We start from the raw sequence: 13,715 nt of genomic DNA, 5'->3' as shown, positions 1-13,715 counted from the left end.
TATTAATGCAACGTACTGTTGTGCATTGGCATAGCTGTGATTACAGCGTGTAATGCAACATACTGTTGCACATAGCCAATATATGAATTAATTTTCTATCAGACCTTAAATAGTTGCATGAAATAATATCAATTCACAAAAAAAGAAAGAAAATAAGGGAGGGAGGGATGGATGGAAGGAAAATAAATAAATAATCTCAGTCCTGGAGACCAAAGTACTGGGACGGATGTCAATTCCATCTTCCAAACACAAGAAACTGATTGGCAGCATAGTGACACTTGAAGTTCTAATTAAGAGTTCATTTTTGTATAGGGCATAAAATCCTAAATACAGTGGACTGCACCCGGCCCAATGGCGGAAAGCTTCCAGAGAACGTTGACCTCATGATGAGTGATTTTGCAGGTGGAGCATCAGGATTCCCAATGACTTTCAGTGGAGGAAAATTTACAGGTAATGGTTTGAAATCATCCAGATAAGATGTTCACATTTCGGAATATTTTGAAGTTTCTCTCCTTAATAAGGGCAGATGGATACTTAGATTTTCAGTGGTCAGAAACTCCTCGCTTGATGACTGACAACTGAATGTGTGAAATGCCCCCACCAAGAAAAACAGGGAGGCAAGCTGAGAAAATGCCAGTGTTCTGCTTGAGGTTGCATATACATAGTTATCAAGTGACAAATCTGCGTGCCTGAATTAGGAAAGGCTGCTTTACGTTTCACAAAACTCTTCAAGTGGAACAGAGAAGTTACAGAAAAAGAAATATGAAGGGTGTTTTTTGCCATCAGGTTGCAGACAACTTAGGGCAGTGGTAGCGAACCTAGGGCACTCCAGATGTTCATGAACTACAATTCCCATCAGCCCCTGCCAGCATGGCCAGTTGGCACTTTTTACCCAGGAGAACGTCCAATCCAAGGCTTGCTAGGATTGCAAGACTGCAATCCTTACACACCCATTTTACTGAACTCTGTGGGATTTCCAAGCAAATTCTCCTTTGGGCTTTTGAAAGACAAAGGGGATAATGGAAGTAATTCATTTCATGAATGGGTGGGGGCGGGATCAGAAACTTTCCATTGCTGGGTAAATGCAGAGAGAGCAGGAGGGTCTCCTGGCGGCTCTCCTCCCGCCCCCGGTCCAGATGCCTTGGGCGCTTGCCTCGGTTCCAGTCTCTGCCATCTTGCTCAGGGGCGCAGCCTCTCCCAGCTCGTTGTTTTGGCCTATGGGTCTGTCCTTCATGGGCCTCCATTTCCCACAGTGGTGGCATCCTCGCCAAACAGGAGTGGGTTGTTTTGAATGTGATGAGGAATGCTTAACCAATGGGCACACACAGGACAGTCCCACATGTCCATTGGCTGAGGGTTCATCTTCGCAACATAAGCAAATTATATAGGGTAAGATGGTAACATACTGTACATGTTTCCTCAGGAGGATACATATTAGGAAATGTTATCCCCAGGACTCTTGTACTCATCAGAGCTTTGGGATGGAACATCAACTCTATGAGAGTGACCCAAAGACATCCAGTGGATGACCCTAAACCATCTAGTGGATGAATTAGGAATTGAATTTTGATCTCCCTTGCACTAGTCTGACACTTCTACACCACCCCTAGTTTAGCCATTCCTCTGTTGTTATCTCTAGGCCTCAAGAAGATAAATGCTTTTCCAGTATTCTCTGTAGTCTGTTCACCTGATCCTGTTACATTTGAAAGTCCTTTCTGATTTTTTATTTCAGCTTAGAAGTTAAAACGCATGATTTTTTTTTAAAAAAATCTACAACTGTCAGAATTCTTGCAGCAAAATCAGATATATACCTGATAGAGAATTTCATCTTGAATTACTTTGGTTTTTCAGAGGAATGGAAAGCCCAGTTTATTAAAACTGAAAGGAAGAAGTTGTTGAATTACAAGGCCCAGCTGGTTAATGACTTCAAGCCAAAAATCTATTGTCCTTTTGCTGGATATTTTGTTGAAGCCCATCCATCTGACAGGTAGCACCTTCAGGTTTGCTTGCTGCACACTGGGATTTATTGCAACAGTTTTGTACAAACAGAATAAGTCAGCACGTTGTGCCTATACTTTGTGCCATGAACAGCCCTGAATGGGGATGGTTTACCAATCTGAAGCAATTCAGTTTATAACAAATAAGTCCCTCCATAGATAATGCAAACAAGTAAAAGGCCTCGCCAAACAGGAGTGGGTTGTTTTGAATGTGATGAGGAATGCTTAACCAATGGGCACACACAGGACAGTCCCGCATGTCCATTGGCTGAGAGTTCATCATCGCAACATAAGCAAATTATATAGGGTAAGATGGTAACATACTGTACATGTTTCCTTAGGAGGATACATATTAGGAAATGTTATTCCCCAGGGCTCTGTTCAAGTACTCATCAGAGCTTTGGGATGGTAACATCAACTCTATGAGAGTGACCCAAAGTCACCTAGTGGATGAATTAGGTTTGATCTCCCTTGTACTAACTAGTCTGACACAACACCAGCCCTAGTTTAGCTATTCCTCTGTTGTTATCTCTAGGCATCAAGAAGATAAATGTTTTTCCAGTATTCTCTGTAGTCTGTTCACCTGATCCTGTTACATTTGAAAGTCCTTTCTGATTTTTTAATTTCAGCTTAGAAGTTAAAACGTATGATTTTTTTTTTTAAATCTACAACTGTCAGAATTCTTGCAGCAAAATCAGATATATACCTGATAGAGAATTTCATCTTGAATTACTTTGGTTTTTCAGAGGAATGGAAAGCCCAGTTTATTAAAACTGAAAGGAAGAAGTTGTTGAATTACAAGGCCCAGCTGGTTAATGACTTGAAGCCAAAAATCTATTGTCCTTTTGCTGGAATATTTTTATTTGGAAACCCATCCATCTGACAGAGTAGCACCTTCAGGTTTGCTTGCTGTACACTGCAGGATTTTATCGAAACAGTTTTGTACAAATAGAATAAGTCTCAACTTACGTTTGATAGCAATGAATTGCCTATACTTTGTGCCATGAACAGCCCTGAATGGGGATAGTTTACCAATCTGAAGCAATTTAGTTTATAACAAATAAGTCCCTCCATAGATAATGCAAACAAGTAAAAGGGTACCCTTGATAAACACAAGGGATCCTCTCCAATAAGAAGCAGAACCATTGACAAGTTATCCTAAGCCAGAAGACAATACAAATACACAGTTGGGCCACCATGAGGGGAAAACAGATGATTGACCATTATGAGCAGAAAAAACATCCAGCAGGGAAAGGCTTAAACATTCCCTCCCTTACCATGTCTCTGCATAAAGCTGCAATCTTAGATTTATATTTTACATTTTTAATTGGCATGGGGGATTGATACAAGCTTATGTGTGTAATATGTTTTCCCCTTGCTTTTTTTATTGATAGGCCTAACACTAGAGTTTAAGAGTTAGAACACAAACAATGCTAGTCTCAGCACTAGAAATCTTTCTACTTTATTCTCATTCTATCAGAACAGAAGATATATGTATGTATGTATTGCTTCATTATGGGTTGCATCCAAAGTTACGTTTCTTCATCCAGAAAACAGTCTTTTTCTCATGTCATTACCTGTCATGCAAGAGCTCTGCATGTGGAGAGCAAAACTTAATTTGAATATGTTTCCCAGTATAGTATCTTACATAGGTAGATGCGAGAGCACTGATGTTGACTCTACCAATGACAGCACAACACCCAACTTCTTGGGTAAAGGCAGGATACAAGTCAAACAAATAAACAAACGTGAGCCATAAGCTTTTGTGGCATAATGTTGACTAATAGCCATTTTCTTTCTGTTACCATTTTTTTCACTCTGAACCTCCCTTTCCTCAATGTAGTTATATCAAAGAAACAAACCTGAAAAATGATCCCACTGAGTTGAATAATTTAATTAAGAAAAAATCTAATGGAGTTTCAACATGGACACCAAAACCTGGAGCTGTACTGGATTTAGGAAGAATGATCAATGACCCAACAGACAGGTAATCCTAATGTTTTGAAATTAACTGTTTATTGGTTTTAAATAACTGTACCAAATTCTGTGTCCAAGCAAGGCCACTAATGTCTTCCCACTCTTACTTGCTGCTTTAGTAGTAGCAAGTGAAAGGGACAAGAAGGTAAAGATGGTACTTAGGTAACTAGATGGTTTTTTGTCTGGGAGAGAAACCCCTAATTGTTTTATCTTTTTTATGGGGTGGGTTTGGGGGCATGGCCACGCCCCCATCCACCCTTGGGGATGTGGCCATGCCTCCCCAAGCTCCGTCCCCAGCCTCAATGCTTATAGAAGCAGCTTATAGAAGCAGCTCTCCGAGGCCAGGGACAGCAGTCTCCCCTGGAGTGGCCACCCCTCCCAAGCCCTGCCCCCAGCCTCAGTGCTTATAAAAGCAGCTCTCCAAGACCAGGGACGGCAGTCTCTTCACCCCTGAGGGGAGGGAAGAAAGGACTGCCAGCTGGGAGCCCAGTGAGGGAGGGAGAGGGGGGCAGGTGGGGGGAGCTTCGGACATGTAATGGGGGGTTGAACCCGTGAACCCCCCCTTACCTATGTCCTTGAATTCATGTATGTCCTGCCTTCATATATATCCATTTATAAGAAAGAACCAATGCACATTCATTTCACAAATAGGGACCAGTATTTAAATAAGTGGTGGCTTTAACCATCTGTTCAGATGTACATGTGCTGAATGTAACAATAATTATTCAATACACATCTAAAGGACTTTCAAGTGATCGCACTTTCATACAACTAACACTTTAAATGCATTACAGGTTCACGCCTGTAATTTGTGCACAGGGATATAAACTAATCTGTTTAAAAACAAATCACATATTAAGAACAATCTGGGAAATTCAGTGCAATTTGGCTGCCTGTTCTAGAATTGCTTTTCTTATTGAAGGATCAAGTTCAACAGAAATCTCTACTATGTGCAACCTCTCTTTTCCCCCCTTTTCCTCCTTTAATCTCTTATTCTTTCATTATGTCAAAACTCATTTGATCATTTCCACAAATGATTATAAGGCCTTAGAGAATGTGCTTTAGATAGAGAAGTTAAGTTAGGAAGAAGCAGGGGATGCCCCTCCCTCAGGTACCGAGGCCTGGCAGTGAGTCAACAAGCTCTGCCTGATCCCTGTCCCTGTCCCTTGCCTGGCAGCATCTGCCCTACACCTGACCTCCTTCCTTCACTGGGTGGTCCCTCCTCCATCCCCACGCTTTGTTCTGCTGCAGCCTCTTGTCCCAGTGGTCTTCTCCTGCTGTGTGCAGCCCTTGCCAGGCATTTAAATAGTGTTGGTGTCTGACAGTCTGATTATTTCTCACATATTCTGTTTTCTTTTTTTTTTCAGTTTGGGAATTGTAGATCCTCCAGCAGGGACAAAAATTTTCAAAGACTCATGGGACTTCAAACCATATATAGAAGCTCTTGCTGCTGCAGTTGATGATGAGATATTTCTCTCTCCTTCCTGGGTGAAAGAGTACTATAGCTGGGCTGGGTTTAAAAACTATGACCTTGTGATAAGGGTAGGTTGGTCTCCATAAGTATTTTTCAGAGGGAATGTGACATATGTTCCTCTAGGACAGCGTCTAGAATAATCTCCATTGTCCCAGATTATTAAAGCAATTCTTAGGTTTTCTTCTGCCTTTCTTTGAATGATGAACTTTCTGATAAAACATCTGAGTTCATAGTTATAAAAACATTGGACACCATGGATAATCTCAATATTCAATATGTATATACACTGTGAGAGAAGACTTCAAGAAGCCTCTCAATAGCTTTATCCCATAGGGAGTTGACATATCAGCTCTAGCCTCTGAAGAATTGTTTCATAGATGGGAAGGATTCTTGTTAAACAGGCAATTCTGACTGAGCGGTTTCATTGAACATATCCTTCTTACAATTATGAAGCCTGAAGAACAGCTTACTTCTGCTCTGTGTCAGTAAGGACTGAGGTGACTAACTATAGGATTTGCTCATTTACCATAGGCACATTCCATTTTTTAAAATCTAGAATAACTGTTTCTTTTGCAAAGCATGCTCTTTTATCTGACAGTGTAGAATTACTCCAGTCTAAGACCATTATTTCTGCAGGCTTAGATTAGAGTAACTCTGCCAGCTTGCACGGAGGCTGGGGGCAGGGCTCGGCCTGCACAGAGGCTGGCGGCTGGGGCTCAGCAGCAGCCCAGGTGAACTCTGCGGCTACCTGCCACCAAGCCCACCCCCCGTCATCCTGCAAGCTGGTGGTGTGCAGCTGGGGGGGGGGCATCTGCCCATGTGACCAAAAGGTGTGCGCCTATAGGTCATGTGCCTCTGACTTTAAATCTCCTTTTTTTCATAAGTCATGCTTTGCACTGGATTGGTCATAGTTCTGCTGCATTCTCCCGTATATGCTGGGAGCATGGTGCCAATCCTATAATGCAAATGGAAGATAGAGAGTGGTTAGAAAATCAGTGCTAAAGAGGTGTGCACATAAAGCTCCATGCTAGGTAATTCCTGAGTATAAATACCCAGGACACTTATTCACTTGGGATTTTTTTTTAAACCCAAACCTTCTGGAAATAGGCCCAGAATAAAATCTAATAGTCTTAGAATTAAAAAGTCACCTGGAGTAATTCTGACAGTGACAAGCACATATTCACCTAAAGCAGACATGACAACGATAAGCTAGTGAAATTTCTAATGCATTTGGTGGATCCAGTTGGAGTCAAAACCCTAGACCAGGGGTGGCCAACCTATGGTGCTCCAGATGTTCATGGACTGCAATTCCCATCAGCCCCTGTCAGCATGGTCAATTAGCCATGCTGGCAAGGGCTGATGGGAATTGTAGACCATGAACATCTGGAGCACTATGGGTTGGCCATCCCTGCCCTAGACCAATGAGACAGGCAGAGCAAGGTGGTTGGTATGTTCATATTGAAAAATAAGGTGGCAAAACAGCCCTTTCTTCAGGAAATGATGGCTTCTTAATCAGCCTTAAGAAAAACAGACATGTAAATTAATGAATAAGGGTAACTACTACAAACATTGGAACTTTGCTCTATAGGAAATCCTCCATGAGGAGAACATTTCTTCTTTTGGATGAGAGAACCCTGTTACTGAAGGAAGCAACTCTTCCTCTAGCTGCTAACCAATAGCCTTCCCACATTTCAAGATTCTTCATATAGCAAGGAAATCACTGGATCCAACACATTGAAATTTTTTTTGCTATTTCTTCATAATAAGTACGATTTGGAAAATAAATAGGGGAAAGTGACTATTATTGCAAAATACTATAAGGTATAACGTCTCCTTTTTGGAAACTTTTTAAAAAGAAAATTCCTATACACAACGCTTAAAAAATTCACCCCATATAGTGAATATGGAGAGCAAGTGAAGTACGAACACCAGTACTAGGAACTATATCATGAATCTTCATCATGTTCTTCTGTAATATTGTGACTTGTTGTTTTTAACAATATTCAGGTAATTGAAACTGATGATGATTTCAATCCTTTGCCTGGGGGGTACAATTATTTGGTGGATTTTTTGAATTTAACATTCCCAGCAGAAAGACCATCCCGTGACCATCCATATGAGGAAGTAAGTAACTCTTTCACAATCCAAACTTCTGGTTGGATTTATGAGTACTTCTAATAAAGAATATTGAAACTATCCTGTCTTTCTAAATATATCCAAATGGTACTGAAAAGCACAGAAGAAATTGCAGTTGCAGACAGATTTTAAAAAATGTCTCTTCTGAATTATTTGTATTTTGTTAGAACTTATAGTCCTAGAAGTCAGAAACCAGGCTCTTTCCCTACTTCAGACTTCAAAACGGAAGACCTAGATTGGCTCACCAAACAGCAGCCAGGATTGGTCTCAAATGTGTATCTGACAGGCCAAAATGCAAGTTAGGGGACAATTCTGCTAAGGAGATGTTTAACTCCTTTCTATTTTGCTGGTCTTGGACCCATCCAGTTAGACATGAACTGAAAGACCTTGGACAGCTCCAAGGCTTCGTCCCTGTTATATCTGTTGTTTGTGGCTGCATTTGTATATCACGACAAAGGTTTGTCCATTATAGCTATAAACACAGTTTGTTATCATGCCCCATCTTCCTACCTGTCATAAATGCAGTATGATTGAAGGCTTCTTGATTTGGGAAGACTTGAATCAAGCTCCAGTTTGCCATGATGTCTAAATATAAGCAGTTGGGCATATGCAATCTGGTTTCCTTTAGAACTAAGATTTTAAATCAAATTTTAATTCCAGTTTAGAGCTTTGTTTGGAGAGCAGAAGGGTTATGGTTCAATGGCAGAGTATCTTGTTTTGCAAGCTTCATTACCCAGCATCTTCTTCACTTAGGTAGCAGATAATGTAGAAGGCCACTTGTGAAGTTGGGTTGGGGTGGACTCCTCCAAGGCTACCTGACAGCAGGAAATGCAGTGTGAGACAGACCATACCACCATGGTAGAGGGCGAACATTGTAGACCAGGTCTGGCCCGACCCTCATAATGTGGGGCAAGGCTGGTTAGCTGCATCAGCAGGAGGGGAAGAAATGCCCTTAGGTTTAAGAGGAGCCTGGAGGGTTGCTTTAAGAAAGTAAGGGCTGGAGCACAGGGACAGGTCTGTATGCTGGAGTAAACTAAGGTGAGTAGCACCCTGGGGTGGTCAGGTTAAGGAGAGGTCAAGGAGACAAGGAAGGAGGGGTGAGACAACCACTTCCTCACATCAATCTTAGGTGGCAAGTGCATTGGACAGAAGAATAAAGAGCTAGTTTGAAGCAATGCCGGGGTGTCAGCCAATATGGAACCCCAGTCACTGCCCAGCTTACAACAGGTGCCCATTTTCCAGGTGACCTGGGAATTCACAGCTCCGGTCACACCTCTACTGAAGACCCTGTAGAGCCACTACCAGCCAAAGTACTGACCTTATCAGGCCATAGCTGTGATACAGTATAAGGCTGTTTGATACATTCACACAGAAAGCAAACTCAGTTTGCCCAGGTGCCTTCATTTATATCACAGTGAATTACAGCCAAATTCAAGGCTTCCCAAACCAAGAAGCCTTCAATTGCATAGGAAGAGAAGGAGCAAGGGGAATGCATGAGTATGCCATCAAGCAAATATTATGCCCCTCCAGAATAAAATGGTGTCCATCAGGAGGTCTGAATGCAGAAACTTTAATTATGATTTTCAGGTCAGGATCCACACACACACACACACTCTCCAGTAAGTATTACTTATTTTTCAAATTCACTTGTTAGATTTTTAATATAGTTTTGGTTTTTATATATGTTGTGACACCTTATATTAAAACAACTCCATGGCTCTTACTTTTTGTAGTAGTTCTCATTAAGATCTTGTTCACATGACCTTTAATTTAATAGTGGTTGTTTTCCAGTGTGTGAATTTAGACACTTCTACTGCTCAACCTAATTTCCAAAGTTTCAGTAGCATCATAACTCGCTTTCTGCACTGATCATGAAGGAGTTAGTTTTGCCGTGGCTTCAGAGCTCACTATAAGAACTGAACATCTAAATCTTTTCACATACAGATTAATATGAATCATCTGTTAAGGATATGATACTGGTTACTGGAAAAGACTAAGAAAAAAGTTAAAATACACAGAGAAAAATGAAAATGCAGAGAGGGGAAAAAAGAGAATAAGAGACCAGACTTTCTTAAAGTACTGGTGTAGTCCTAAGGAGAATTGCTCCTGAGGACTCTGCATACGATTGTAGTGAAAGTCATCTGAAAATCTACCTGTGAATGTTTTTCAAAAAATTTAATAGCTCTATCAAGCCCCACAGAAGCTGTCTAGTGATGAACAGACTTTACAAGGAGGGTTATTACTGTGGCGGGGGGAAAATACCATAATTGTCGTAGATGAGGGCCAGCAAATAGAGCCCTTTTCTTTGATACCTCTCCCTTATTATTAGTGTTCTCATATACCAGGGGTAGGGAACCTTTAACACTCAAAGAGCCATTTGGACCCGTTTTCCACGGGAAAAGAAAACACTTGGAGCCGCAAATAATTTTTGACATTTAAAATAAAACTAACACTATATATATATTGGGTTTTTTTTAACCTTTTACGCCGCTCATTCTGAGAAGCACATGGATGTGCTCGCCCTGCTGCCTGAAGGGTGGGCAAGGATGGGGCCGGCAGCTCGGCTCCCGGAGCCACAGTGCAAGGGCAGAAGAGCCATATGCGGCTCTCGAGCCGCAGGTTCCCTACCCCTGTCATATACTGTTACTTCTGAGAATGGCATATAATGCAGCATGGGGCACTTCAGCTGGGGGAGGAACTGGAAGAAATCATCCTCCCATGCCTTCTGCTCAGGCAAGGTCTATTCAGGGGTCTGCAACCTGAGGCTCTCCAGATGTTCATGGACTACAATTCCCATCAGCCCCTGCCACCATGGCCAATTGGCCAATGGCCATGTGGCGAGAGAACTGATATGAGTCCTGGTATCTGACTTCAGGACCAGACATACCCTGGTATGTAAATGTGTTTAGCATAAAGCCAATAAAACTATGTAGGATGACTTTACTTATAACTAACTTGAAAGGTTTTTGCAGGCAAAAATGTATGTTATCAGAAACCGGATTTCACTTTTTTGCTGTCAGACAGCAATAAAATCCCTCTTAGTATCTCTTGGCCGATTAGAAAAAGAGTTTGAATTTAAACCCCATCTTTATATTTTGTAAGGAGTCACAAAGCGGCTTACAAACTCCTTCCCTTCCTCTCCCCACAACAGGCACCTTGTGAGGTAGGGGGGGATGAGAGAGTTCCAAAGAACAGTGACTAGAGCAAGGTTACCCAGCAGACTTAATATGGAGGACTAGGGAAACAAATCCAGTTCACCAGATAAGAATTCACTGCTCGTGTGGAGAAGTGAGGAATCAACGCTGGTTCTCCATATTAGAGTCCACTGCTCCTAACCACTACACTGGAGGTGGAGGGGGGACGGACCCATGTTTAATCATACTTGATCTCAGCAGATATTATTCTACGCACACTAGGGAGAAGCAGTCAATTTTTTTAAAAAAATTGTCATATTATGGCCCCAAGGCAGAAGCATAGAATAAGAGCATTGGTTGGTATCCAAAGATCCACACAACTAATTCTGCCCACCTAATGTTGGGTACATATGGAATGCCATAAAAGGAGAATGTTCTCTTGCTAGCAGTAGCAGATGATCCCAGGGCACATGATGCAGAAGTCTTAGTAAAGCTACTAAGGTTTGAATAGAAAACCCCCTGGAAGCCCACGTGAGATGCTTGGAGTCCTGTGATAGAAAGGCAGGATACAGATATAATAAATAGCATGCAAGTATGTGAAACATGAATTGTGAGTTCACAATATGTGGAAGTAGTAGTAGATGTAATGGAGAGAGAGTGTATATTAAATGCCCAGCTTCCCCTTTTGAAATCTGGTCTGGGTTGGTTAAAGTGTTAGACTAAGATCAAGGAGACATAGGTTTGAATCCCCGCTCTGTGATGTAAGTCACTGGCTAACCATGGGCCAGCACTTTTTCTCAGCCAGACCTACCATACAGAGTTGTTGTGGAGACAGAACGGAGGAGGATGTTGTATGCCACTTTAAGTTCCCATTGGGAAGGGAACAACCAGGGTACGTATAAACAAACAAACAAACAAACAAACAAATCTTACATAGCTTGTTCAGTAGGACAGAGCACTTGTATCTGTCTGTTTTTGTTTTTGATGCAGATACGGGCCCGAATGAGCGTAATGAGGCATATAGTAAAGTATGGACTACTCTGGGATGATCTGTATATAGGATTCCAAACTTATCTACAACGTGACCCTGATGTCTATCATCACCAGTAAGCCCTTAATCCCTATTGCTGCCTGTTGTTATACTTACTCTAGAGTTCTTTTCAAAATATTATAGAAAACCTATCTCCAAGCTGTTGTCAGCTGGTATAGCACTACTGACTGCAATATCTCCACTGCATATATCACAAAAGTACTCTGTAAGAAGCATAGTCTGTTATAAGCAAAATTCTGAGTTAAGAAATGGCTTTTTTACAACAGTCCTCTGAAGGGATAAAGTACAGAAGAGGCAATAAGTAAGCATCTTTCTTATTAAACCAACTCAGTTTGAAATTGCATTATGTTATCAGGGTGGTGGTGGTTTGCCTTGGAAGAGTACTCCTTTTGGCAAAATTGTTGAAAGCAAAATATAAGTGTTGAAGTACAACCACATACTTGTGACATGGATGCTTTAAATGCAATCCTAATCAGAATTACACTCAGAAATCAATGGACTTAGAAAGGTTAAATGCACTTACTCCAGAGATTACTGTTACAATTGTTAAGTTCTTTGCAGAAGTGATTAAAGCTAGAAAGCAGACTACTGTAGGTTTTTATTATTACCTTGTTTATTGTGTACTATTTAATGCCAATAAAGGATGAAGAAAGAAAGACTTAAAAAGGAGCTGCTGTGCTCAGAATAGCACAGGAAACATGTACATTTGACTAATCTGTAAAAAATAAGTAAGACTCTTAGGACACCTTAAAGACCAACATTTTATCCTCATACAAGCTTTGGAAGCCTGGATTCCAGTTCTTGAGATGCATATGACTAAAAGCTCAGTGTGCAAATATTTTATGCAGAATATATGAAAAAAAGAAAGAAAACAAATAGTGGGGTCAAGGGACCAGGAGAAATGCAATCACACAGAATTCCGATCTAATCAAGACAAATTCCAGAGACAAATATTTCTGTTGATTAGATCTGACTTTTACGTGATTGCGTTTTTGTCCTGTTTCCTGCAGGTTAACACCTTTACTAGTGTTAAGTATCTTAGCATAATCAGGGATTTTTGCAAGAACAGGGGGTGTTTCTAATGTGCCTATTTGTTCATACCACAGCTGGGAAGCTGTGTGGTCTCATTCAGAGGCGTATCTAGAGAAAATGTAGCCTGGTGCACAATCTGAGTTTTCTCCCCCTCCCTCCGTATGGGCAGCTGCCTTCCCCCACCACAACCAAACAACTTTGTTGCACCAGGTCATCTCAAAGTCAACATTACATTATAGAACATGCCCCAAAGAGGAGGGATGTGGGGGTGATTTTCCGCCCCCCACGTGACTAAATGGTCGTAGTCTGGGGACATTTGACCCCAAATATCCCCCTGGGCAGTGGCACCCCTGGTCTCATTAGCTCTTCCTTCCTTCCTTGCCATGAACTTCTAGCTTGTAGGATTTTGCATGTGTTAATAAGTACGGTCAAGTCACTTCCAGCTTATGGTGACCTAAGAATTAATGGCTTCCAAAACGTCCTATCATTAACAGCCTTGTTCAAGTCTTGCAAACTGAGGGTCATGGCTTCCTTTATTGAGTCAATCTAGAGGGGCTTCCTCTTTTCCTGCTGCTTTCAAGTTTTCCTAGCATTATTCTTTTCCAGTGAGCGTTGTCTTCTCATAATGTGACCAAAGTACAATAGCTTCATTTGATCTTCTAGTGAGAGTTCAGGCTTGATTTGATCTAGAACCCACTAATTTGTCTTTTTGGCAGTCCAACAGAAGATTTTATTGCAAGCAAAATAAATCATAGAAAACAAAAAAAGTTATTTCAAATGGCATATATCCTTCCGCTAATAATTTTCTTTAATTCCTTTTTATATTTTTTTTAAGGTTTTGGAATCATTTCCAAATTAAGCTTCCTCTGGTACCACCTGACTGGAAATCGTTCTTGGCACAAGCAAAATGTTAA

General features: G+C 41.2%; 1 protein-coding gene across 1 annotated transcript in view; it reads left to right on the top strand.

Moving 5' to 3' along the window:
- The window catches only part of LOC125439420 (cytidine monophosphate-N-acetylneuraminic acid hydroxylase-like), a 32,981-nt gene extending 19,266 nt beyond the window's left edge, over positions 1-13,715 (top strand). Inside the window, exons 10-16 of the mRNA XM_048508527.1 lie at positions 313-450; positions 1,852-1,987; positions 3,841-3,984; positions 5,342-5,516; positions 7,456-7,572; positions 11,709-11,824; positions 13,637-13,715. Coding sequence (XP_048364484.1) covers positions 313-450; positions 1,852-1,987; positions 3,841-3,984; positions 5,342-5,516; positions 7,456-7,572; positions 11,709-11,824; positions 13,637-13,715 — 905 coding nt within the window. The remainder of the gene's footprint in view (positions 1-312; positions 451-1,851; positions 1,988-3,840; positions 3,985-5,341; positions 5,517-7,455; positions 7,573-11,708; positions 11,825-13,636) is intronic.

This window comes from Sphaerodactylus townsendi, linkage group LG09 (genome assembly GCF_021028975.2).
Source record: "Sphaerodactylus townsendi isolate TG3544 linkage group LG09, MPM_Stown_v2.3, whole genome shotgun sequence".
Classification (NCBI taxonomy): domain Eukaryota; kingdom Metazoa; phylum Chordata; class Lepidosauria; order Squamata; family Sphaerodactylidae; genus Sphaerodactylus; species Sphaerodactylus townsendi.
Note: the sequence above shows the minus strand (reverse complement) of the source record. Positions and strands in the feature narration are given on the sequence as shown.